The sequence below is a fragment of the Apiospora phragmitis genome, assembly GCF_038363925.1.
Source record: "Apiospora phragmitis strain CBS 135458 chromosome Unknown utg000004l:1.0-3135199.0:1.0-3139288.0, whole genome shotgun sequence".
Taxonomy (NCBI): Eukaryota; Fungi; Ascomycota; class Sordariomycetes; order Amphisphaeriales; family Apiosporaceae; genus Apiospora; species Apiospora phragmitis.
This window is the reverse complement of record NW_027117402.1, coordinates 215,723-242,196: the sequence shown is the minus strand read 5'-3', so window position 1 is coordinate 242,196 and position 26,474 is coordinate 215,723. Positions and strand designations below refer to the sequence as shown.

The following is a 26,474-nucleotide window of genomic DNA, read 5'->3' as shown; positions in this document are numbered from 1 at the left end:
GAAACCGGCTGTTGTCATAGCCTGCTTACCCACCCAGCGTTTCTCGACGTCTCGTTCTCTCTATTCTCTCTACGTATTATCGTCCCATTTATTCCATTAACCCTTCTCACTCACACAATCATCCAATAGTCATGGCTATCATTAATGGTCCCGCCTCGGTCCAGGATGGCACCACAAGCCGAACTCTCAAGCTGGCCAGATTGCTCAAGGCTTCCATCCAGGGCAGGCGACCTGTCACCAATCCAAGTGACGCCAAGCTCTTCCTCGAATCAGCCCAAAATGACGAGTCCCCTGCGCAGGCCGTTGAGACCATCTTAGCAAGTAGCCATGGATTGGAATGTATGCGTGCGAGCGTACGTGCAGATCTATCACCTGAGTTCATCAAGTCATCTACCCTCAGGTTCGTCCGCTACCTTTCCAGTCCCGCCGTCAAGGCATTGGCAGACGGGCAGCTCCTGTGGCAGATCATCCTTGTCATGATCAACCCGCCTACTATGTGGCAAGGGCTGGTCAAATCACTTGACGCCCTTGATGATGAGCATCTCCATCCCTTCGCCTGGCTCATCCACGAGATTGTCTCCTCCACAGATGAAGCCGCCACCTCCCTCTTGCCCGACATCAGAGCAGTCATGGCTCGCGGAAAATTCCAGAAATCAGATTCGCACGACGTCAGAGCATTGGCATACAAAATACAGAAAGCCATCGACTTGAAGACTATCCCTTTAGCTGACGACTCAACCTATTCCCCGGGCGGTCGACATGACAATGACTTTGCCGACTATCGAGAGATTTCACTATGGCCAACCACTGATGAGTTTCTTGCTTCCGCCAAGCCATTTTTGCGCCGGGCGCGAGACATTGATGGGCAGAACCTTCACTTCGTGCAAGTATGCACCTGGACAACCAGTTCAGGTTGCTCAGGGAAGACATGCTACAGGAGCTCCGTGAGGACTACCAAGTCATCATGGGCAGGAAGAAGCCTCGTCGGCCGGCACAAATTCTTGGCGAACTCGCCCTTGTCGGCCTAGAAGCCGGAGACGACCAGAGAGACAAGAAATGCTCGATTGCCTTGGAATGCCGCCAGGGGCTGGGTCAATTGCACAAGATGACTGCAGCACAGTGTAAGAGATTTCTCGAAGACAAAGACAACAAAAACTACCTGAAGCATCAATCTTTTGGTGCTCTAGTCTGTGGGAGGAACATCTACGGGTTCGCTTTCATCGAACGGAATGTTGAACTGCTCTGCAAACAACCTCCCGTGGTCTGCCTTCAGTTCACTGATAGCAAGGCTCTTAGCAGGGCATTGTTAGCCCTACGGACACAACGCGGCTGCCAATTCGTCCTTGTTGAGACCCCGGTATCCGCATATGAGCCTGTGCTGAAAGGACTTCAGAACATGACGAACCTCCCCCTTCACGAGCCAATCCTGAGTCTGCCAGAGCCCGACGATCTGGATGCGCCTTTGAGAAGCTCAGCAAGAATTTGTCTCATAAACAAGTTCAAGGACATTCCAGACCATGGAACCGAGGTTGTTATTGGAAATGTGAAGCGGCGAGTCGACCGGTCGCAAGTCGAGGCTTTCCTGGCTGCTTTGACTAACCCAGTGGCTCTTATACAGGGTCCCCCAGGCAAGTACCCCTATACTACCAAGACGTTAAGAAGTTTAACTAAGCGCAAGTGAACTGACTGGGTATATATAGGACTGGCAAAGTCATTTGTGGGTTCGTGGATCGTGAAAGCGCTGTATGACAACTCCAAAGATCGGATTTTGGTCATCAGCTACACCAACCACGCACTGGATCAATTTCTTGAGGAGTTGATGGACGCTCAGATCCCAGCGGACCAAATGGTCAGACTCGGATCAAAGTACACAGAACGCACGCAAGGTCTTCTACTGTCGAAACAAACATCGGCATACAGACGAAAGGCAGATGCTTGGACCCTCATCAACAGGCTGAAGGAGGAATGGCAGGAGCTTCATTCGAAGCTTCAGTCTCTGTTTTCGGCCCTTGTCAGCTCTACGGTCTCCTTCACCACCATTATGGAGCACCTCAAGTTCTCAGACGACGACAGTGGCTTCCACCAAGCATTCACGATCCCGTCATCCGACCAAGACTGGAAACGAGTGGACAGAAAAGGCAAAGGCATCCAAAATGATTACCTGTTCAACCGCTGGTGCCGCGGAGAAGATCCAGGCATCTTCACTCAGGATGTTCCACCCCACTGCAACAAGGTATGGAACATGAACCTGAACAAGCGCACGGAGTACTACCAGAAGTGGTATATAGCCATCAATCTCGAGCAGATTGAGGTCATCCAGGAGGTGGCCCAGCAAATGGACCGTGTACATGAACGGGTCCAGGAGCAGTTCAATGAGCGTGATATTGACACTCTGCGTTCCAAACGCATCATCGGCTGTACCACGACGGCTGCAGCCATGTACACCAATGTCATCCGAGCAGCCAACCCCGACATCGTGCTTGTTGAGGAAGCCGGCGAGATCCAGGAGGCACACATCCTGGCCGCTATGGCGCCTTCGGGTCAAGCAGCTGATCCTGATTGGAGACCACAGGCAGCTGCGTCCTAAGATCAACAACTACGCATTATCGGTTGAGAAGGGCGACGGATACAATCTCAACATGTCGATGTTCGAAAGGCTGATTAAGCATAAACACCCCTCCAAACCCTCATGAAGCAACACCGCATGCATCCCAGCATCTCCCTTTTCCCCCGAGCCTTGACCTATCCCGGACTGGAGGATGGCCCAAATACGGCACAACGCCCATCTATCCTGGGTTTGCAAGACAGAGTTGTATTCTTCAACCACGAACAGCCCGAAACGATCCTCGACTCGCTAGCGGACAAACGAGACCCGACGGTCAAAGCTAGCAAGCAGAACCAGTTTGAGGCCGAAATGGTCGTCGGCCTCGTGAGATATCTAGCACAGCAGGGCTACGGAACCCGTGACATGGTTATCCTCACGCCTTATATCGGACAATTGCGCCTCCTCAGAGACGCCCTGAAGGACGAGAATGACTCGGTAAGCGACTTTCGGTGATGATTCCTTCCCTATTCTAGCCGTTATTCCTCGTTATCCCAGTGTCTTAGGGGAATGGATCCACCGTTTATTCTAGGAGTTGCCTTCATTCCCTCCTGAGATATTCCGTTTATTCCAAAGGAGTAATGCTAATGCCGAGAGTCGGTAGGTTCTGAACGATCTTGATTCCGGTGAGCTCCTTCGGGCCGGTCTGATCACGCAGGCTGCCTCAAAAGTCGGGAAGAGGCAGATACGTCTATCCACCATCGGTGAGTCCAATTCTGGGCAATAGGTTTTCCCCTTCTTATTTCTTTTTCTCTTTATTCCTATTTTTTAATCATACCGGATCAACCCAGCAGAAGCAAGGCATAGACGCATAGCATACTAACAGCAACTACAGACAACTACCAAGGTGAGGAGTCCGACATTGTGATCGCGTCATTGACGCGTGGAATGAGCAAGGAGACATCGGTTTCATGTCATCGCCAGCGAGGCTCAATGTCCTGATCTCGCGGGCGAGGAACTGCCTTATCATGATCGGCAATATCGACACTTTTACGAAGAGCAAGAAGGGAGCCTCGCTCTGGACCAAGTTCTTCGAGCTCCTCAAAAAAAACCACGATCTCTACGATGGGATCCCGGTCAAGTGCGAGCAGCACCCAGAGACCAAGGCGCTACTGAGCCATCCAGCCGACTTCGCCAAGTTCTGTCCCGACAGGGGCTGTGCACAATCTTGGTGAGTGGAAGAGTGCGCCGAATTAGAACCTCAAGAAAAAGACTAACAATGCCATCAAGCGGAGTGCAACTGAATTGCGGTCAACATACGTGCCAGCGTCGCTGTCACCGGGAGCGATCGCACAAGCAAGTCGAGTGCACCCACAGAGTGGACTTGGTGTGCGACCGACAACACAAGCGGCGCGTGGCGTGTTCAAGGCGGAACGACCGCTGCGAAAAGTGCATCACTGAAGACCAGGAACAGGAGCGGCGCATCCAGCGTGATCTGGAGCTGGAACGGAAGCGCCTCGAGCGACAGAAAGCCTACGCCCGAGAGCTGCAGGATATCCAGGACGAGCTCGACCACGAGAGGCGCAAGATCAAGTACATGGCCGAAGAAGAGGACGAGAAGTCTGCCCTGTCCAAGCAGCGAGAGGAGCTGAAGGCGGCGAAGGAGTCCAGGGAACAGTACGAGCAGGCGAAGAAGCTGCAAAAGGAGAGAGCTGATGCGGTAGCTGCTAAGAAAGCTTCGGCATCTTCCAAGGACGCATCCCAAGTCAAACCCAAGCCATCGGCCTCCGATAGTGCCAAGGTTCCAGGTGTCCCTGCCAGCGCACAGGAAGAGTGGGAGCACCTCAAACAAACTGAAGGTGTTCAGAATGCGCCGCTTGACGAGCTGATGAGCATGATTGGGTTAGAAGATGTGAAGACCCAATTCTTGGAGATCAAGAGCGAAGTTGACACAAAGGTATGTTGCATGAAACAGAAAGCGAGGTAACCCTAACTGACAGATCTTAGGTCCGGCAGGGTGTCGACTTCAGTAAGCAACGGTTTGGGTCCCAGCTACTAGGCAACCCTGGCACAGGAAAGACCACTGTGGCGCGGATCTACGCCCGGTTCCTGACGTCTTTAGGAATACTACCCGGATCGAACTTCGAAGAGACGACGGGGGCCAAACTTGCGAATATAGGGGTTGGCGGATGCCAAAAGCTGGTCGACAACATGCTTAACCGAGGTGGCGGTGTCTTCTTCATCGACGAGGCCTATCAGCTAACCTCGGGAAACAGCCCTGGTGGTGGAGCGGTGCTGGACTCCCTTCTCGCCGAAGTGGAAAACCTTACGGGGAAGCTCGTCTTTCTGTTGGCCGGCTACGACAAGCAGATGGAGTCGTTCTCGCCCACAATCCGGGCTTGCCCAGCCGGTTCCCCACCCAGATGAAATTTGCCGACTACACAGACAAGGAGTTGCTGGACATCCTGACACTCAAGATCGATAAGCAGTACAACAAGGCCATGAAGTGTGAGGATGGACCGTCGGGCCTCTACTGCCGCATCGTGGCCCGAAGGATCGGCCGCGGTCGAGGTAAGGAGGGATTCGGCAATGCGCGGACGGTGGAGAACGTACTTGCCCGGATCTCCAAAAGCCAAGCGTCACGAATCAGGAGGGAGCGTCGCAAGAAAAACAAGCCGGCTCCGGACGACTTCCTCTTCACCAAACTCGACCTGATCGGACCGAGGCCCGCAGATGCGCTTGTCAAGTCGCAAGGGTGGACAGCATTGAACAAATTAATTGGACTCGACGCCGTCAAGCAGAACGTCAAGTCCTTGGTCGACAGCGCCACGGAGAACTACGACAGAGAGCTAGCGGAAGAGGCCCTTGTGGAGTACTCGCTGAACAAGGTCTTCCTCGGAAATCCGGGAACAGGGAAGACGACTGTATCCAAGCTCTATGGTCAGATCCTGGTGGATCTTGGCCTGCTGTCCAAAGGTGAAGGTAAGAACACCCACAGAGCCCCCCTTTTGGATGCCGAGGAGGTCAAACAAGCTAACCGTATGTAGTGGTGGTGAAGCAGCCGGCGGATTTTATCGATGCCGTAATAGGAGGATCGGAGAAGAAGGCAAAGGGCATCCTAGCCTCGACGGTGGGCAAGGTCTTAGTCATCGACGAGGCCTACGGCCTGTACGGTCATACTGGCTCATCTAATGACCCATTCAAGACTGCTGTGATTGATACGATCGTGGCCGAGGTACAATTCGTTCCGGGGACGATCGATGCGTCTTACTCCTTGGCTATAAGGATCAGATGCAGACGATGCTCGAAAGTCCCATACCAATCCCGGCCTCGCGCGTCGCTTCCCGATTGCCTCCGCATTCACCTTCGAGGACTTCGACGATCAGCAGCTCCTGCAAATCCTAAACCTCAAGTTGAAGCAGCAGAGCTACGATGCAACCGGAGAGGCGAAGGATGTAGCCATGGAGATGCTCAACCGTGCTCGCAACCGCCCCAACTTCGGCAACGCGGGCGAGATTGACATCTTTCTCGATGCCACTAAAGCACGTCATCAATCGAGGCTCAGCAAGGGCGAGGCAAAGTCGAGACAACTGCTCGAAGCGCGCGACTTTGACGAGGAATTTCGACAGGGCGGAGATGTCCGAGACCAACGTCAAGAAGCTGTTTGAAGGCACTGTGGGTACCGAAGAAACGGTGGCTCTGCTCGAAGGCTACCAAGAGACCGTCAGGGCGATGAAGGCACTGGACATGAATCCCAAGGAGAACATCCCCTTCAACTTCCTCTTCAAAGGCCCGCCGGGTACGGGGAAGACGACGACGGCCCGGAAAATGGGCAAGGTCTTCTACGACATGGGCTTCCTGTCGACGGCCGAGGTGGTCGAGTGTTCTGCCAGCGACCTCGTTGGCCAATACGTGGGGCACACGGGACCCAAGGTACGGCAGTTGTTCGAAAGGGCGCTTGGCAAGGTCCTGTTTGTCGACGAGGCCTACCGGCTGGCCGAGGGCCACTTCGCGCAGGAAGCGATCGACGAAATCGTCGACTGTGTGACCAAGGAGCGCTACTACAAGAAAATGATCATCATCCTTGCTGGATACGAGAAGGACATCGACCGGCTCACCTCGGTCAACGAAGGTCTCTCTTCGCGATTTCCTGAGGCGGTGATGTTCCGGAGCCTCGGTCCGCAGGAGTGCACCAAGCTGATGGTCAACGTGCTTCAGTCCAAGACGCGAGACTTGGAGAATAAGAACAATAATAAAAGCAAGAGTGTCTCTTTCGATATCAGTCAGCTGGTCACGGCCCGAAAGGAGTTTTCAAGCGCCCTCGACAAGCTTTTCTTGGACCTATCCTACCAACCAGGTTGGGCGAACGCTCGCGACGTCAAGACTATGGCTGAGACCATCTTCAGCAAGACAATAAAGTCCAAGGAAGGGGCGAAGACGAGGAAGTTCATCGTCCACGAGGAGGCGGTGTTGACGGTGTTGAGGTCCATGCTCCAGGAGCGGAAATCCCGCAATAAGGCTTCCAAACCCAAATCGGTTGTTAATGAAACGATCAGAGAGGCGTCAGGATCTGATGACGCGCCTGCACCACGTACCGCGACTGAGACCACGACGGAAACCAACAACGACGATGCCCCAAGCGAGGAGGACGAAGACGAAGAACAGACTCCCCCGTCAACCCCTGAGCCCGAACCAGCTCAACGAAGAAATGATAACGGTCAGGGGCCCGACGACGACGCGCAACGCGACGCCAGCGTCAGCGATGCGGTCTGGGCCCAGCTGCAGCGCGACAAGCGGGCCGAGCAGGAGCGGGAGGACGAGTACCAGCGCCTGCTCGACGACAAGAAGAAGGCCACGGCGGACGCCGACCGGGAGAAGATCGTGCTGCGGCTGCTGGAGGACCGGAAGCGCAAGGAGGAAGAGACTGTCCAGAAGAAGCTGGAGAAGATGGGACTGTGCCCCATGGGGTACCGATGGATCAAGCAGGATTCGGGGTACCGGTGCGCGGGCGGGTCGCACTTCGTTTCCAGCGAGGCTCTGAAGGGGATGTGAGTGGATTTTGCTGTCTGGCTATGGTATAATCTATGGTGTTGCTATTGCGTGATTTCATTTCGGTATTAGATCAGAGGTTGGATAATCAGTGAGGTTTGGGTGGCAATGGAATAACTGGCTGATGGTGGGATATTTGACAATGGGATAGCCGGCTGGTACCGGGGTAACTGGCCGACGATGGGATAGCTGATTGGTAAACGTCTAGTTTAACACCGTCCAAGGTCGTAGCAAGTAAGGCAAGTTGGCTTTTGGCAATGGGAGTCCCAGTTGCCCTATGGCATATGTTTATATGCACAAAACTCAGTGACTGAATGGTGAGAGATAATACAAACCTTGAGCAGTTACTGGCAATAGGTGTCGGACCCCTACTGTCCTACTTTCCAGACGTATACCCCCAAAGATGTCATGCACACGTTCGCTGAACAGGGAGCACATAGGAGGAAATAATATGCCAGACTTGATTGCCTCTCGGACTAATCAAGAATGTACTGGGTGTCGCTCTCCTTTTTTGGCCCATTCAATAGCGAAGGAGATATCTAGACGTCTGAAGATTGGAGACGGATAAGTTGATATCGCATGTCGCTACTAGCTGCGTCGAGAAGGATTTTCTCAGTAGATTTCCTCAGTAGATTTTCTCAGTACCATCCAACCTCCCCCCCTTTAGCATGAGAGCCGGAACGCTTACATCATCGTGTGCTACCGCGGAAATACTTTGAAGGGGAGGAAGGGATAAGGCCCGATAATCTTCGGCCCGCGGAGGAGGCAGGGGCTTGCCCTGTAGAGGAAACGCAGGGCGTCCTCGAAAGAATCTATCGAATGCGTTTTTTCGTAAGTGCCCATCCACTCGCCTACGAATCTTCCCGGGTCCAACCCTTTTGTTCCAATCGCCACAAGTGTGACAGCCCGTAAGGTAGGGCGGTTGTTTCGTTTACTCTGTACCACATCAGCTCTACAGAACCCGATGGATACCCGGGGTTTGTCGTGCATGTGGGAATTTGACACGTCCAGGGTGATGACCATTTAAGCCAGTTCGAAGCCCCGGGTATTATGTTTGGCATCCAAGTAGCCAAGGCTGGGGTCGTCATGAAAGGTTCGTGGGGTCCTGCGAAGTCGGAGATGAAAATGATCATACTCGGGTAAGTAAGGGTGGCCGCCTATGATCTCGCATCCACTTCGGTCCCGGAACTCAGCATGGGCCTCCCTTGTCCTGGCAGCTGGCGCCCGGTGCAGGTGGGTAAATTGCTCAAGGTTGTTGGTTGCGTGACGGGCATGCCTGACATCCTACTCTTACGGTATGATGAATGACCCGGAAGGTTTGGTCACACTGGACCGAATTAGCTCTCCCCGGTGAGGCAGCGTCTAATAACACCAATTATGTGTACCTGTGGTCTGTCATACGGCATCCCATTCGTCAACATACGCCTGACTAGCGCCAGCCAAGGAGAGTATCGATTACTGATACTCTATGCAGGGGCTCCTTTAGAAGATGATCCCATCCTACTTTGTCATGTTCTGTGTTTTTCATCGATCTATGCAGGTACGATGGGGGCTGCAATCTTAGATACTGCTCCTATATCCCTGGCTCATTAGCTCATTCAGCTGAAGCTCAAAGCATCGGCCGTAATGGTCAAACACCGATTCGAGCGGTCCGCTCGACCCAAAGGAATGTCTCAGGCGGCCCATCGGCGCAAGGGGGGGCATGGTATGCGGCTGCGAACTCGATGGCGCAGTTTGCGGGGGGCGGGCATGGACATAATGAAGCAAGCTCAGTGACACTCGTCTCTCCCTTTGTTCGCCTTGACGCCATAGCCCATCAAGATAGGGCCTTTGTTCCCCACAAAAGAGAAGCCACTAACAGCCCTTGTTCTAAAGATATCCCTTCAAAGAGGCCGAGAACGCCATCTATCGCCGTTGAAATGGGCATTTTTCAGCTTTTCAACCAACTGCAATGACGCTTAACCCCATTTCTGAACGCAGGGGCTGTGTAAGATTACACACTATCGATTCTTTTTTGCACCTTATATTTAAATCCAAATGCCCCTTCTCCGGATGAAAGGCTCAAGTTTCTGATAGGGCGCCATCTTTCAAGATGAGACACGAGTCTCTGCTTCTCTCTCAGATAGAACATACTTAATAATCATAATCACGTTGGGAAAAAATGGGTAACAAGAAAGCCAAGTCGGAAACACAATCAGAAAAGACGTCACCGACAACACCAACCGCCCCGCACAGCGCCGTCACCCCTTCGACGGCCTCGACCGCGGTCCCGTGTCCGCACTCGGATGGGACCGTGCCTATTTGCTGGGACTGCGTCGAGACGGGGCATCCCGGCACACGAGCAGCGGCCGCCGCTGCCGCCCTCGTGTCCCCACTCTCGGAAAAGAAGCGCAAGCGATCCAAGGCCAGCATCTTCTCCAAGCTGAGCGGCAGCGGCACCAGTAACAGCAGCAGCAGCCACCACTCGGCGCTCCAGGTGCACCCGCCCGAGCCCGGTAAGGAAGTCATCGTGGCCGACTACCAGCACCTGTCGCAGCCGGGCTTAGAAGTCCTCGCCGGCCCCCGCGCGGTCGATCCCCAGTCGAAGGCCTACTACAAGAACAACAATAGCACAAACACGACGAAGAAGAGGACAAATACTGAAGACTGGGATGCAGAGTCGACGACGGTCCGGGATCATGCCTCGTCCAAATCGCGGGGCCGCATTCTGGGTATGAGCAGGAAGCGCTTCTGGTACTCGGCGTTCCTGATCGGGTTGCTTGTGGTTGTGATCACGGTGGGCGTCGTGGTGGCAATGCAGCAAACTGGCAAGTTTGCCAAGAATACGAGTGCACAATCCAACAGCGGGTAAGTGAACTAACTACATACATCTGCCAAGTCGACAGGGACAGCCTGCTAACGGAAAACAGATCCGGCACGACCCCCACATCATCAGCCGGCCCCTCCGCGGCCCCCTCGACCACCTCCACGCCCGGCGGCGGCACGGGTCCGATCACCTGCCCGTCGGCCAACAACAGCACCTACACGCTGCCCGACGGCGACGGCAGCGTCAAGTTCCGGATCGGCTGCGGCTTCTCGCGCGACGGCGGCGACCTGCAGAGCCTCACGACGGGCACCTTCCTCGCGTGCCTGCAGGCGTGCGCCGGGCGGACCGGGTGCGCCGGCGTCTCGTGGATCAACGACGGGGACGCGGGCTCGGCCAACAACTACTGCTACACCAAGCTCGCGATGGACGGCAAGGCCCGGAACAACGTCTTTGCGCAGTCGGCCGAGATCGTCACGGCTTAATGAATTGAGCGAGCAATTAACGTCTATCTACATACTTATTATTAGCATTTGACGCGCGCATATAAATGGATATTGCTGTTTTCTCTCTGGATTGAGCGAGGGAGCGCCTCCACGTCTCACAACATTCCAACTTTTCGATGTACCATAATTAGTTAACTAACGTAATCCACGGTCTAATTAAATATACGGTTTAATTAAATACTTTTTTATAATTTTTTATACTTTTATTACTTATAATAATAACTTAATAGAAAAAGAGCGATATATAATTAATATTTTAAGTGTTTTAAAAAGATTTTAAATTAAGCGTACGATTCGTAATATAAATATATAATATCTTTTATATAACTTTATATTACCGGTATTACGATAGTATTTTATAACGAGATATATATATTATAATATATTTAAACTAACTACTACACTATAAAGTAAAAGCTTTAAAAATAACTAGACGGTTATTTCTATTTAATTCTACGCCTTAAGTGCTACCCCGCGAGGGACTAACCCGTCGATCGTAATACTATGCCTCCTCTCTAAGGGCATGCCTTTATACCTAGGGCGATAAACTTTTAATAACCGCATGATTTATTTAAGTTTAGTATAGAGAAACCTTAAAGCTTTTATATAAAGAACTAATTCGTATAAGGCCTTGCTTAATTATTAGCGATCTTATTTAAATAGCTAAAGAGAGCTCTTATTCGATAAGTATAAAAATCGAACCTACGTCTTTTATTTAATAAGTATATCTAGTTATTATATTATAATACGTTTAAACTAATTATTACGCTATAAAATAAAAGCTTTAAAAATAATTAAACGGTTATTTTTATTTAATTTTACGCCTTAAGTGTTACCTCGTGAGAGGCTAACCCGCTAATCGTAATAATATAATTATTAATATAAAAGCTTACGAATTTCGAAAACTAATTAATCGTACGATATATAATTAATCTAAATTCGCGATCGTTTCCGCCTTAAATAAATAATATTAAAGATATAGCGAATTAATTACTTTATTAATGTAACGCGAGACGCGTCGGCGTTAATTAAGCCTTTAGTTTTATATAACGGTAATTAGACCTCTAGACGCGTTTTAATCGAAAAATCGATTATTAAAAAGTTTTTTACGAAAATCTCGACGCTATTACGCATAGTTTACTTTTTATACGAAATATAATTTATAAGTATAAGATTTAAAAAGAGGATATTTATAACTTTAACGAGACCGGCTTTTTTATATATTAAATCTTATCTAAAATAATTATAATTACCTTCGATTAATACGAGAAGCTTTAAGTAATTTAATAAAAGAACTAAAAATAAGTTATAATTATTTAAGGCGTCGAATTATACGGTTACGCCATCTCTTTATATATTATATTTATTAAAAAAACGTACCTTTTTTTAATATAAAAACAGTTTATTATTAAATGATTAAGTAATCGTAATTATTAAAAACGACTAAATTACAAACGAGAAAAACGAGGATTAAATTCGATACTTTAATAAATATACGAAGTTTTATATAAAAAGTATTTATTATTTATTAATCCTTAACGACTATAAGAGCTATTACTCGATAACTTTTAAACTTTATTATAAAAAAAACTCGATTATTATACTTTATATACTTTCTTATTTATTATATAAACTTTAACCTTTTAATATTAATTATTTTCGTACGTTAAAAAAGTTATACGAGAAAGAAATCGAGGGTTTTATACGAGCGTATATTACTTATTTTTTAGAAGAGGACTTTTTATTAACGTTTTTAAAAGCGTTTCAGGCGATTTTTATCGTTTTAAATATTAATAAAGGTTCTTAAAAGACAGGATTTATATTATATAATTTAAAATATATTATTTTATCATTAAATATAAAGTTACGTACGCCGACACCTCCGGCGACCTCTTTTAGCTTATTTATATCTTAAAAATTAAAAACTTTAAATAATTTAATTAAAGCTTAATTTTAAACTAAATACGTAAAAAATCGAATTACGCGGTATTAAAATAGCTCCTCGATATTAATTTTTATTAAACTTAATTAAATTTCGAAAAGTATAACGTAGGTTATACACCGGCTCGCTTTTTTAAAAAGTAAGGTAACCGCATTACGAAAAGTAAATAAAATACTTAGCCAGCGCCGCTGTATGAAAAAAAAACGGCTATAAGATAAAAGATTATTTCGTCTATAAGATAAAAAAGACTTATAATTTTAAAAGGACGTTAATAAACAATTATAAAACGAATCGCAGAGGAGTGTAACGAACGCTATCTGGGTTTTAAAAGAAACCTAGTAAGACGTACTAGGGTTTATATTAATAATACGAAAGAGTATCCGAACGTGCGATAGAAGTCGCTTTTATCGATATAATGGGTAATAGCTCGTAAAAACGAAGGTGGCTAAGGTATATAGGTTTAGGGGTATTCGTAATAGTTTCGTTAAGGTTATTTATTTTATTAATAAGTTAAAATTAATACTTAAATTAATTATTAAAATAAAGAGTATTTATATAAAATATATAAGAAACGTTTATTGTTATATATTTAATCCCTTTTTTATTAATTTATTATTATTTAATAATCTTTTTTAAACGTGCTTAATATTATTTAGTAATCGCCTTTAATTACGCTTTACGTTGCTTAATAATCTTTTTTAATTACGCTTTACGCCGCTTAATAATCTCGTTTAAGCGTTTATCGTGCTACGTAATTTGCTATTAGTTGTCGTTACTTTACGGGCGTATTCGTTCTATCGTTAGGCGTGGTAGTAGCGTTGCTCGTTATTAGGGAAGGTCTGGTTTCGTATTTATATAGCTAGTGATACGGTCCGTAGTTATAATATTATAGCTTATTCGGGTATAGTAGTTCCGTACTAATAAATAGGGTTTTTTAACTATATGGTTAGGTCGGGTTATAATACTATCCTTCTTTTTTTAACTATTTTATCTTTAAAGTGTTAACTTTATAAATACCTTAACCGTTCACTTATCATGATTTATAATAGGTTTTTCCTTTTTTATCGCTTTTCGTTATAATATATACTTATTATGGATAATTGCGTTAAAAAATCTCGAACTAAGCCTAATTGTTCTTTTACCGTTTATCGCGCGGATTTTATCGAAACTTTTTTTAAATTTAATTTCGAAGTTATGCCTTATAATCGCTATTTTATAAAAAGGTAGTTTTATATAATAATAAAAGGCGTTAACAAGTGCAAAGAGTGTATTCGCGCTAGTTGTACGTGCGACGGTACCGGCGTCCCACTGTTTTTTTTACGGCGTGTGCAGGACGAGTACGACCGCCTATTTCGGGAAGAATCCGCCGTAAAGGCTTATTTTTTAAAGCTTTAGCGCTAAATTAACGAGGCCGTTACTCGCCTTATTCGTTTTCGTAAATAAAAAGAGATAGTTTATACTTAAAGGGTAAAGTTAGTATAGCGTAGCTTACGCTTTTTAGACGAATTAGAAAAATAAGAACGTCGGGAGTTTAAAACCGTTATAACCGTTTAAGTTTACGGGGGTTTTAATATTATTAATTAAAACGCGACCGACTTTTTTTTTAAGCCGATCCCCGAGGTTATTATTTAAACGCTCGTAATTTCTTAATAATATTCGCTAGGTATTTTCTAAGTTCCTAGGTATTATTTTTTAATAAATAGCTTTTTTATTAAACGAGGTATTAGAAGTTTTATCCTTTCTTTTTTTTATTAATAATCCCGCTAACTTCGTACTTATATTAATTTATTTCGATTTTTAATTACGTATTAATTAAGTTTTCTTCGGCCGTTAGTTCGAGTAATAAAATATAAAATATAAGGTGTATCCGCGTTATTTTAAGTAATAATAATCGGTAATTAGTTTTTAAAATAACTTTTATAATTTTAAATAGTTCTATTTTTTTAAAGGTTAATTTATTGCTTGGTCGTTTTATTTTAATATTTCGTCGTAAGAGGTAGACTTTTTCTCCTTTTTTAAAGGTTGGTCCTTTTAACCTTGTTTAATCGGCGTATTCTTTTATTCGTTATTAGAGGAAGGTAAGGTTTTATTGTAGCGTAATTTGGAGTTCTTTTAGTTTCTCGATTTAAATAGTTATAATTAATATTAGCTCTCTTTCCCTTAGTTTTTTAGTAATTTCTAGATTATATCTATAATTTGTTCGAAATAGTGATATACGTATAGTTTCGTTATCCGCGTTATTATAAATAAATTAAGTTATTAGTAATAATTATACCTAATTATTTTATTTGTAATTAATATAATAACGTAGGTATTATTTTAAGGTTTAATTTATCCGCTCGGTTTATTTATCCGTTTAGGGGTAATAAGTTGTAAATAGTTTATATTTAATTTTAAGTTATGTTATAAATAATTTTTAGAATTTAGCAATAAATAGTTTATTTTTATTAGAAATAATTATTTCGAATAATCCGTGTTAATTAACGATTATTCGGAGAAACGTGTACGCTAAGTTATTAATATTACTAAATTCTTTATACAATAAGAAGTAAATATACTTCGTAAATTTGTTCGTAATAATTAAAATATTATCGTAATCGACCTTAATTAAGAGTTCTTTTAATAGAAGTAGCTTAATAACGAAATTAAATGCGATAGTTTTTTATACTTTATTTAATGGTAAGATCGGCTATAATTTTCCGTATAGTCGGTATCGAGCGGCTTTAACTTTGTTATAAAGGTTATATTTATTAATTATTTTAGTCACGATTATTTTAAGGTTTTTATAATTAAATTACTTAATAATCCTTTTTTAAGTTTTAAATATCCCTTAATATTTATATATAAGGTGTTTATAGAATTCTTTAATAAAGTCCTCGCGATACTGCTTAGGGATATAAATCTTATTTCGGTAGAAGGCGAGACCGTCGCGGTCTTCGAAGTAATCTTTAGGGTAGTTCGTAGGGTCGGGGGTTTAATTAAATTATCGAAACTTAGTAACCTATTCGTCGTTATATTGAACGTAATTCGTAACGTTTAGTTATTTTAAGGGTATAAGGTTACCGTCTTAGTCGTAAGCGAGAATTATTCGCGTTTCGGACAGAACCTCCTTTTAGTGATCCGGTCGTCGGCTTAGCGTATTAACGCGACCGTTCTCGCTACCTTTCCGGTAGATAATAATAAAATTAAATCTTAAAAAGAATTCAGACCATCGTATTTATTATTTATTTAACTCTTTAATAGTAATAAACGTTGTAAGGTTTTTATAATCGGTATAAACCTTAACTAGCTTTATTATTCCGTTAAAATAATATCTCTATTTTTTGCAAATTTTAATAATAATTATTAACTCTTTATTATAAATTTAATAATTAAGCTCTAATTCGTTAAGCTTTTTCGAAAAGAATATAACGGGGTACAACTTTCCGTTATCGTCTCGTTAATTTAATTATTCTCTGATCATATAATTTAATACGTCGGTTTTAACCTCGAAGGGTTTAAATAAGTTTGTTACGCGAAGTATTAATTCGTTAAGGATTCGTTCTTTAATATTATAAAAGGCTTTACCTTCTTTCTCCGTTTATTAAAATAATTCGTCTTTCTTCGTTAAGTCCGTTAAAAGTATCGCTATCTTATTAAATCTGGGGATAAAAACTTAATAATAATTAATTAATCTTAAAAAGGATCTGATTTTTATAGCGTTTATAAGCGTGGGCCACTCCTTAATTATTAAGATTTTTAAAGGTTTTATTCGGATTTCGCCCGAGGATATTACGTATTTTACGAAAGTAACGGATCGTTAGTAGAATTCGCTCTTTTCTAAATTAACCAATAGTTTAGCGTCTTGTAGCTTCTAAAATATTAGCTTTACATATTTTTAATATTATTTATTATTCTCGGAATAAATAAGGATATTATCGAGGTATATTATAATAAACTTATCGAAATATTCTTATAAGATATAATTAATTATAAATTAAAAGCTAGCTAATATATTAATTAAATTAAATAATATAGCTTAATATTCGAAATAGCCGTACTTAATCCGGAACGCGGTCTTCTACTCTTTTCTTTTCTTAATTCGGATTAGGTTATATACATTAAAGAGGTCGAATATTATAAAAATTTTAACGTGTAACAGTTTATCCCGTAAATCGCCGATTAAAAATAAGGGGTACCGGTTCTTAATAATAATTTCGTTAAGCTTCTAATAATCGATACATATACACTATTTAAATTTCCCGTCCTTACTCTTTTTAAAAACGAAAAGGATAAGGAAGCCTACTAGTAATATAAATAGTTAAATAACTCCTTTCTCGAGATTTTCCGTAATATATTTTTTTAAGGCTTATTTATACTCTTAATTAAATTTATATATAAATATAAATAAAGGTTCTTTCTTATTTTTAAAAAGTATCTTATAATCCTATTATATATAAAATAATAAACTTATCTCTAATTTCTTATTAAAAAATGTTTTAAATTACCGGTACTCTTCTAATATAATCGTCGTAACGTTTAACTTAAGCTTTTTAATAATAATATATACCTTAAAAACCTTAAATTTATTAAAAAGTCGCTTCTTAAACCGCTATTTATTAATTAAACCTTTTTTTAATATATTTTATTAAAATTAACCTATTTTTTAATTAACTTTAAAATTACTTACCCGTAACCAGGATATCCCTAATATTATATCGTATCCTGCGACATCCATAATATCACACGTGATTCGTTTATAGCGTCCTCCGATATTAATCGGAAAGTTCGCGACTTCCTTCCATACTTCTCTATCATCATAAATTATAAATCTTTTATCAACGGTCTTAAATTGGTATAAAGCGTCCTTTTCTTATTATTCGAATTTAAAGTAATTAATAATTCGTAATAAAATATAATTTCTTTACGTTCCGTTATTAAATAACGCTTTAATATAAACTCTTTTTATATTTAATATCAATATAATATATTTATAAATAACTCGATCATCCATTATTTAATACAGGGACCTATTTTAGTCCGCCTATTATTATCCCTTTATAATAAGCGGCGTCTATTTTTTAAACGTTACGTTTATAAGTTATTAATAATATCTTACAATCGATCCTCGTATTATCACCGTCGTTCCCTTCGTTCTTTATAAGGTACCTCTTAATATATTAATAAGGGTATTTTTATATTCCTCCCCCGTATAAAATATTATCACTAGTGTTTAAAATTCGGGTTCTTCTAATAATTCGAAGGTTTATTAAATCCGCGGTAATTTATAAACGTTTTATAAATTCTTTAATATAATAAAAGGGTTTTCTTATTAAGCATATACTTAAACGTTTTAAAAGTATTAAGCGCTTTTTTTTAAACGTTTATAAGCTCGCGATTTTTCCTAAGCGTGCTTAAAGTATTAATCTTTAAAGTATTCCCTTTAATCTCATCCTTTTAAATAATATTATCGTAACTACCATAAATCTTTTTATATTAATAAATACGCGCGTCGTCTATCCGGGATCGACGTTCGAATTTTTTTAATAATATAATCCGGGTGTGATTACGTAATAAGTCGTTTACCGATCCTTTAAAGGAACTATTTATACTCGAGCTTCTCCGCGAGGTATTCCGTATAAACATTATATATATACGAGATTTATAAAAACGTAAAATATTTTTCATAAGTAAAAAAAATCTATAAATTATCCTTTATTACGTAATTACTATAGATTCTTTAATTAAAACCGGCCGTAATAAATATTTAATATAAGTATTTTGAATCGGGGTAAAAAATATTAAAAATAATTAACTATCCGTTGGTCTTAAAGTTTTTAAATTTAATAATCTCGTTTATTAGCTCGCTTATTAATATACTTATTAAACGTTTATAATTTATTAATTACTTTAACTAGTTTATAATATTATTTATTAAATCATTATTTTTGTTATAAAAGAGGGGTTACTCCCTTCGCATTATCGCAATACTTCGGCTATAATCCTCCCCGTTTTCCGGGCTTTAAAAAATTATCCGGTATCTTCTTTATTTACTAAGTAAGAAATATACCTATTATTATAATAAGCTATTTAAAATAAGCTACCGTATTTAATAATAACGTTACTATTTTTAATAACTATTATAAAAGCGTCCTTTACTTTAATAACGTTAACGTGTCGTTTTTTTAAAACTCGTTAAAAATCCTTCCTTAATACTCGATATTCTCGAGCGTAATATCCTAGTTTTTAATAATTATAATAAATACTACGTAACTTCTTATTCTACTTATCGTATTTAATAACGTCGAAGTTTATAAAGTTATTATAATAATTATACGCCGTAATATTTCTAAGCGGTATATAATTATATTAACGTAATCGCCCTGTATTAATTTAAGTTTAACTAGTTTACCGCTAAAGTCCGCCTTACTTCTCGCGGCGTCGCTCGTATATACGGGTATTAATTTTAATAATAAGTTTTATATACGAAAAGAAATTATTAAAAACGTTAAGCCAGTTAAGTTCGTCCTTAACGTTATCTTTTAATCCTTAATAATATATTATAATTTTTATAGCCTCGGTATAATTTAATCGAATTATGATACGCCGGAACTTAACTATATAAAAAGCGGCTAATCCTTTTTATTTAAAGGTTTTAAGTTCCCTCTTCGCTTGTCACTTTTCGTCGGGGTTTTAAAAAAATAATTTAAAGGCTTGTTCAAAGCCGTCGTAGCTTTCAAAAATACGCTATACCTCCGTACAGTATAACTTAACTTACTAATCGTTTTTTACGAGTTCGTTTAAGTAGGGTTCGAATTAAGCGAGTACCTTACTTTTAAAAAACGAGGCAACGTAAATAACTCGTTAAGTAAAGTTTTAGAACGTCCCTTCATAAAATCGTTAATAAGTTTTAACCTAAATAAAAAAGCCTTAGAAATTTCCGCTTATTCCGTTAAAAAGGGTTAGCGTATTAATCTTTATACCTTTCTTTAATATAATAAGGGTTTAAATAATATTAATAATTATACGGAAAAGATATATTTCTTCGCGTAACTTATTAATATTATAAAGTATTTATTCTAAAGTGCCCTTAGTTAAGAGCTCGTTACGTTTCTTTTTAAGCTTAACGTAATAATATTAATAATTAACGCTCTCTTATTTAAATTCTTTAATTTATTTAATTAACGTTTATTATATAGGCTCGTTGTCGTTTTCGTTGCTATCGACGTTTATAACAGGGTCCCGTTAAGAGGTATTAAGGGTAGCGATAGGCGCTTTTCTTTATCGGACGGTATTATTAAAGCTAGGTATAGATATAGTTCTTATAATACTATTATTTAAAGGTTTAAATAATAACTCGTAAAAATAAAAATAATTAAAATATAACGAATATTATTTAAGTTTTAAAAAAAACCTAATAAAACGTATTAAGGTTTATATTAATAATACGAGAGAGTATTTAAACGTGCGATAAAAATCGCTTTTATCGATATAATAAGTAATAACTCGTAAAAATAAAAATAACTAAAATATGTAAGTTTAAAAATATTCGTAATAGTTTCGTTAAAATTATTTACTTTATTAATAAATTAAAATTAATATTTAAATTAATTATTAAAATAAAAAATATTTATATAAAATATATAAGAAATATTTATTGTTATATATTTAATCTTTTTTTTTATTAATTTATTATTACTTAATAATCTTTTTTAAATATATTTAATATTATTTAATAATCGCTTTTAATTACATTTTATACTATTTAATAATCTTTTTTAATTACGCTTTACGCCGCTTAATAATCTCGCTTAAACGTTTATTATACTACGTGACTTACTATTAGTTATCGTTACTTTATAGGCGTATTTATCCTATCATCGGGCGTAGTAATAGCGTTACTCGTTATTAGGGAAGGTCTGGTTTCGTATTCATATAACTAGTGGTACGGTCCGTAGCTGTGATATCGTAGCCTGTTCGGGGTATAGTAGTTCCGTGCCAGTAAGTGGGGTCTTTTAGCCGCATGGTTAGGTCGAGTTGTAATAAGGAGGGAGTAGTTATATAAAAACGTTTAAAACGCGTTTATAATACTATAAAATCTATAAAGAGCCTAGGTATAATACTTATACTTATTAAAATAATATAAAAGCGTTTAACGAAAATAATTCTAAATAGTTTTAATTAATTTTAAACCTAATAATTAAATAAATTCATATTTTATTATACAAGGTTTTAAAAAGTGTTTAATTAAACCGTGTGTTTAATTAGACCGTGGACTACGTTACACATTTTACGCATTCTTGAACCCCCTTAGGAAATGCCAGTCACATATGTACCATGTTCCCAGCCTTTTTTAATACTAAATCTTGCGCATGGCAAGGTTAGCCTGGCTTATTATAAAGTCGAACCGGAGACTGTCGCGCCTGCAAAACCAAAACAGGAGTGTGGCTTAAATCTAGTGTGGCTTGTATGGCTGGGTTGTGGCGGAATATGCCGCGTCCCTGGTAAACACTCCGTATTATTCTGCCATTCCCAGAGCCAATTTCGAATCGTCCCACTGTCCCACTCCAACTTCGCTGGAACAAGTAGTGCCTCCCAGGTTGTCGTCCGGCATTTGCTCTTCAGCCTTTAGACGTGGCTGGCGGAACAAGATTTCCGTCATGGGTCACGATCTAATTATGACTGATTCATTCTAGCGTTATCAAGATGCCTAGGGTGAAGAGCCGGTCGGATCTCTTCGGAGCCAGGTTATCGGGCCAGAAATCGGGCCAAGCTGGCACTGGGCAAATTTCCGCCCATCCCTGCTCAGGCAACGTTCGTTCACTCGCAGGGGCCGCCTTCGGGTCACAACCGGGTCACTGGCGCGTCGCCAATCCCGAGTCCTGGATTCTTGATTGCTCGTCAAGCATTCATTGCTGCATTCTCTTCTTCTTCTTCAAGATCGATTCGAGCTCAGATCACCCCATTTCAACCCTGCATCGTAGTGGATGCTTCTTCACTTGATTTGTTCAGACTAAATCTCTTTTCTTTCCCCCCTTCGCCCACCCGGAATACCCTCGAGCGGCCATTATTGACCACCACCTCGTCCGATCCGAAGAAACCCGGCACAGAGCGATCGCCCCTGCCCACCCGGAAAACAGCGCACTCAACACCCCCACACGACGCGGCTCGGCCGGTCACCCGCACGATGGCGGCCACGACGGGCATTCCGACGACAGCGGCGACAGCGGCGACAGCGACGCGCGGCGCCGGACCCCTGACCACCGTTTTCACAATGCCCGACTTCTGCCAGCAACCGTGGTGGACGTTCCGGGACGCACCGGCCGTGTCGTCGTCGGTGTGCATGCCGGGCAACTGGGTCGACTACTACGGCAACCGGCACGGCTTCTACTCGCCGGCCATCTGCCCCCAGGGCTACACAGAGGGCTGCTACCTCCCGGCGTCGGCCGCCCGCACCTCGGAGGGCAACGGGAAGCCCTGGAACGGGGGGCCGATTCTCGCGGGCGAGACAGCGCGCATCTGCTGCCCGGCGGGGTACTCCTGCTTCGAGGACACCACCACCGACGACGCGGTCCAGTGGCGGAAATGCATCACCACAGCCGTGGACCCGCTGACGACCTATGCCACGAACCTCGACGGGACCACCACCGTGACGACGACAACCCAGGCCATGGCGTATGCGATCCAGGTGCGCTGGCAGAGCTCCGACCTGAGTGTCCTGGAGACGGATCCCACGGTACCCGGCAAGACGTATACGAGAACGGCAGGCGGCGGCGGCGAAAGCGACGGCAAGGATGACGGCAGCAATGAGGGCGCTCCCACTACGATCATAGTAGTGGGCGTGGTCGTGCCGGTGATGTCCCTCATCCTCGGCATCATCGCCTTCCTGTACTGGCGGCACCACTACCGGACCAAGTACAAGCGGACGGGGACGGAAGACAACTTTAATAATAATAATAACAACGACAACAACGGCTCAAGCATGGCCCTGAGCGCGCACTCGGAAGGGTTCGCGGGCGTGCCGACCCACGACGAGGAGGAGGAGATGAAACAATCGGCCATCGCCCTGCCTCGGGAGATGGACGCCGCGGTCGTACACGAGGCCGACCCCGACGCGCGGCCGTGGATGGAGCTGCCAGCGTCGCAGAGGCCCGCCCTCCAGGAGATGCCCGCCACCACGTTCGTCGCCGAGCTCGCCGACACCAGCGTCGCGCCCTACCGTCGCGCGGACGAGATCTCTATCGCAACGTCCAACGACATCGAGGGTTCGACAGTCCGCCGGAAATCGCTGCGGGACGGCGGCTCGGGCTCGATGGCGCATGCGCGGAAGTTTAGTTGGGCTACCTGAACAAAAACTACATAATATAGTAAACTAATTACCCACTACCTACCATCTGAATCCCGCACGGGTGCGGCTCCATCCAGACGCAATGTGGAAGGTCGCTGAAGAAGGCAGGCCGACGGGTAGGTTCAAGTCGATTCGAACAATAAAACCCACCGGACGTCGTATGCGAGCGAGTGGGCGGCTTGTGTACAATGATGTGCGTGTAACTCAAACGCTAAGGCAGAGAGTGGCCGCGGGAACGGCCATAGTGCAGATATGGTATGTCACGTAGCCGCCGAAGGTGCAAGGTGCTTCATTTAACACATAGAACGTGGCTTTTGGAAAGCCAAGTTTTATCTTGACCAATGTCGCTAAGCTTGGGCAGAACCTCCATACGTGCACAGGCACAATAGACACACGGGCGAGACTGCTGTCATCGCTAGCAGATTGGCTTCCATGGGAGCGCCACGCGGAGAACGAAGCGTGAATGAGGGCAGGTAGACTTGGTGAGGGGCCTTAAAGACGGCGTACGAAAGACGGCCTCCTGATTCGAGGGGAGGGCAGAGGGGGAGAGGTCCATGGTAGGGGCTGGTAGAGGAGGAAGAGAAAATGAAGAATAAATGCATCTGAAGGACGTTGGGGAGAATGAGGTGTATCATATGATAGGGGCGGTTGCTGGTAGAGGGTCACGTTGCCCGCGCGATGCCGGATCAGGAAGGAGAATAACCTGGGAGATGCGAACGCGGCTTCTAGAATACACCTTGTACCTAGCAAACGCTGGGCCCCCCTTGTTGCACCAAACCCATCCGATGGCACCCTCTTGAAATCCGCAGATCAATGCATCAGCTGAGTGGTGAGGTGCACGAGTTGCGGCTGTTCTCGCTGTCACGGTCCATCATGTTCCCAAGGGGTTGCTATTTCGTCATCACTCGACCGACATCTTCTATAGCAACGAAGAATAACAAAAGAATAGACGTTGATGATGTACATGAATGGGCGTGTCGACATTCTGATTTACTCCCCGCGATCACTCTCGTGAAAGCCATTTGTCACGGTTTTGACGATGGAGGCAATAGTGGCTGAGAAGGGGCAACGTGAAACAACAGTACCCTAAGTAAATAATTAATTAAAAGTCTAGCTAGATAGTATAAAGAGCTGTTCATCAAGATGGCTTAGTTGCTGACAAGACTCGAGACTTCTAGCTCTCTGCCTTGGTAGTCTGTAAGCCCATGTCGCTTGTATCATAACCGTTCTCCACGAGGTAGTTCCTGAAACGAACGTCCTCGTCTCGAGATTCTTGGGAGCCTACAAGAGTGAAGTCAGACTTTTTACCATAACATATGATAAGAGTGGGACTATGAAGCTAGACAGTTTCCAAGGTCAAGACAGATCTGGGAAATCAAAAACTTACATCCGGAATGAGAAACCACACGCAAAGCGTCCCGACGACGGAGATGGCACTGCCAATCAAGAAAATGACCTGCTGGCCCCTGACCTGGTCATCAAAGGAGGCCAGCGCCTCGCTCAGCGCCGTGGTGCCGATGGCGGCCCCGGCCTTGCCCACCGCGGCGGCGAAGCCGAGGAAGTGGCCGCGCAGGGGCGTGGGAAGGACTCGGACGAGACCAGGAAGTTGCAGTCGCCGGGCCCGACGGACAGGAAGGTCTGGAAGAGGGCGTAGAGGACGACGAAGAGGGGGAAGACGTGCTGCAGCGGCACCATGGCGCCGCCGATGGCGAAGCCGAAGACGCAGACGATGGACCAGCCCAGCGCGTAGGTCTGGCGGCGGCCGAGGCGGTCCATGAGCAGGGCGCCGAGGAAGGCGCCCGGGAGGGCGAAGAAGTTGATCAGGGCGCTCCAGCCGATGCTCGCGGTCATGGAGGACTGGTGGCCCTGGGAGGAGGAAAAGCCCGCCACCAGGGTCGGGGCCAGCAGGTTGAAGGGGTAGACGACGAAGTCGTACAGGAACCAGGCGGCGCAGCAGCCCAGGAGCGCCTTCCAGTAGAACTTGAGGGCGAGCCAGTAGGGGACTTTGTGCTGGATGGCGTGCTTCTGGTACTGCTCCGAGTCGGTCAGGCGCAGGCGGAAGAAGAAGATGGATAGAGGCAACTGAGCCAACGAGGGTCAGTAAAATGTTAAACAACATGAAGAACCATTATAGGGGTTTACTCACAACGATGCCAATGCCGAAGCAGATGCGCCAGATGCCGTCGCTAGGCTCGCCGCCATAGGCTGCGATGACGATGAGGGAAACGATACTGGAAGCCACGAATCCAGATATGATGGCGGCATTCGTGGAGACGGCCACGAGCATGCCGCGTCGTTTGCGCATCTCAGGGGTACTGTCGGCACACTCTAGCGCCTGGCTGGTACAAACGGTATACTCTCCGCCTGTGTATTATTGTATATTACAGTTAGCATTCTGTTTTGCCAATGTTGGAAAGAAAGGGGTCGTCTATTGTGGGAGATCAAACGATTTGATTGTATGAATTTAGGAAAAGGGGCGCGGGAAAGGGGGGGGGGGGGAGGGGGACATACCCGCACCCACACCAGCCACACCACGACCGATGACCATCATCCAGAACATGCCCTCAACAGTCGTGCCGTGCGAAGCCGTGGCGAGGATTATGCCGAAGACGAGGAGCAAGGTGGTCAGGATGATGCCGACGCGGCGGCCGAAGCGGTCGATGCAGAGACCAAAGAACAGCATGCCGAAGACATCGCCGATCAGTATGGAGTTAGACAACCGCGTCTTTACTTGGGCAGTCATCTGCTTCGGGTAGAGTTTGGCCAGGACCGTGTTCATGTAGCCTATAATCTGGATGTTGTATCCATCGGAAAAGAGCGCCACGCCCTGGATCAGGACGTCGATCTTGCCGGCTGGCCGCTGTGCAGGAGGAGCAGTAGCACCTGCATCAGTTGCTACAGCACCGTCTGATGAGGATGGCGGATAGGTCATCTCGGAGCTGTTCAGGACAGCAACCGTCTTCGGGGTGTCCTCTACTGCGCTCATTGTGTTAGCCACCGGCAGCAGGTTGGCGAGTTGAGAGATGGATGATGTTCCGATGGGATCTGCGTTACTTTGCAATATGCTTCTAGAAGCGGATGCGTTCGTGCCTTATATCATCATGCGCAGTTGATCATGACATGGGTACTTATACTGTACCTCGTTCTGCAGCGGCTGCTCTCTTCGGGACATTCCGACCGACCAACCCCTGCCTCGCACGTGTAAGCGAGCCAATACCAGATGTAGAGGCTGACAGTTACCACCGGGGGATGAAAAATTCATTTCCGCGTACCAGTGGTCTGGAAGACGAATAGAGAACCATGAT

At 44.1% G+C, this 26,474-nt stretch overlaps 5 protein-coding genes across 5 annotated transcripts; 4 read left to right on the top strand and 1 right to left on the bottom strand.

Annotated features, from left to right (window-relative positions):
• Positions 1-131: 131 nt before the first annotated feature.
• On the top strand, positions 132-2,587 carry PG994_003243 (uncharacterized protein; the record flags this gene model as incomplete). Its single annotated transcript, XM_066854652.1, has 3 exons — positions 132-887; positions 908-1,661; positions 1,701-2,587. The coding sequence occupies 3 exons, from the start codon at positions 132-134 to the stop codon at positions 2,585-2,587; spliced, it is 2,397 nt and encodes a 798-aa protein (XP_066718930.1).
• A 102-nt stretch (positions 2,588-2,689) lies between these two features.
• Positions 2,690-7,594, top strand: PG994_003242 (AAA family; the record flags this gene model as incomplete). Its single annotated transcript, XM_066854651.1, has 10 exons — positions 2,690-3,040; positions 3,207-3,306; positions 3,438-3,466; positions 3,496-3,773; positions 3,833-4,499; positions 4,550-4,952; positions 4,988-5,524; positions 5,590-5,777; positions 5,854-6,122; positions 6,172-7,594. 10 exons carry the CDS (start codon positions 2,690-2,692, stop codon positions 7,592-7,594), a joined length of 4,245 nt encoding a protein of 1,414 aa, XP_066718929.1.
• Positions 7,595-9,752: 2,158 nt separating this feature from the next.
• On the top strand, positions 9,753-10,879 carry PG994_003241 (uncharacterized protein; the record flags this gene model as incomplete). The annotated part of the gene is made up of 2 exons (XM_066854650.1): positions 9,753-10,438; positions 10,501-10,879. 2 exons carry the CDS (start codon positions 9,753-9,755, stop codon positions 10,877-10,879), a joined length of 1,065 nt encoding a protein of 354 aa, XP_066718928.1.
• An 11,129-nt stretch (positions 10,880-22,008) lies between these two features.
• PG994_003240 (uncharacterized protein) lies at positions 22,009-23,169 on the top strand (the record flags this gene model as incomplete). Its single annotated transcript, XM_066854649.1, has 1 exon — positions 22,009-23,169. One exon carries the CDS (start codon positions 22,009-22,011, stop codon positions 23,167-23,169), a length of 1,161 nt encoding a protein of 386 aa, XP_066718927.1.
• A 1,174-nt stretch (positions 23,170-24,343) lies between these two features.
• PG994_003239 (glycerophosphoinositol permease 1) lies at positions 24,344-26,155 on the bottom strand (the record flags this gene model as incomplete). Its single annotated transcript, XM_066854648.1, has 5 exons — positions 24,344-24,508; positions 24,557-24,668; positions 24,710-25,251; positions 25,316-25,533; positions 25,681-26,155. 5 exons carry the CDS (start codon positions 26,153-26,155, stop codon positions 24,344-24,346), a joined length of 1,512 nt encoding a protein of 503 aa, XP_066718926.1.
• Between the last annotated feature and the right edge of the window lie 319 nt (positions 26,156-26,474).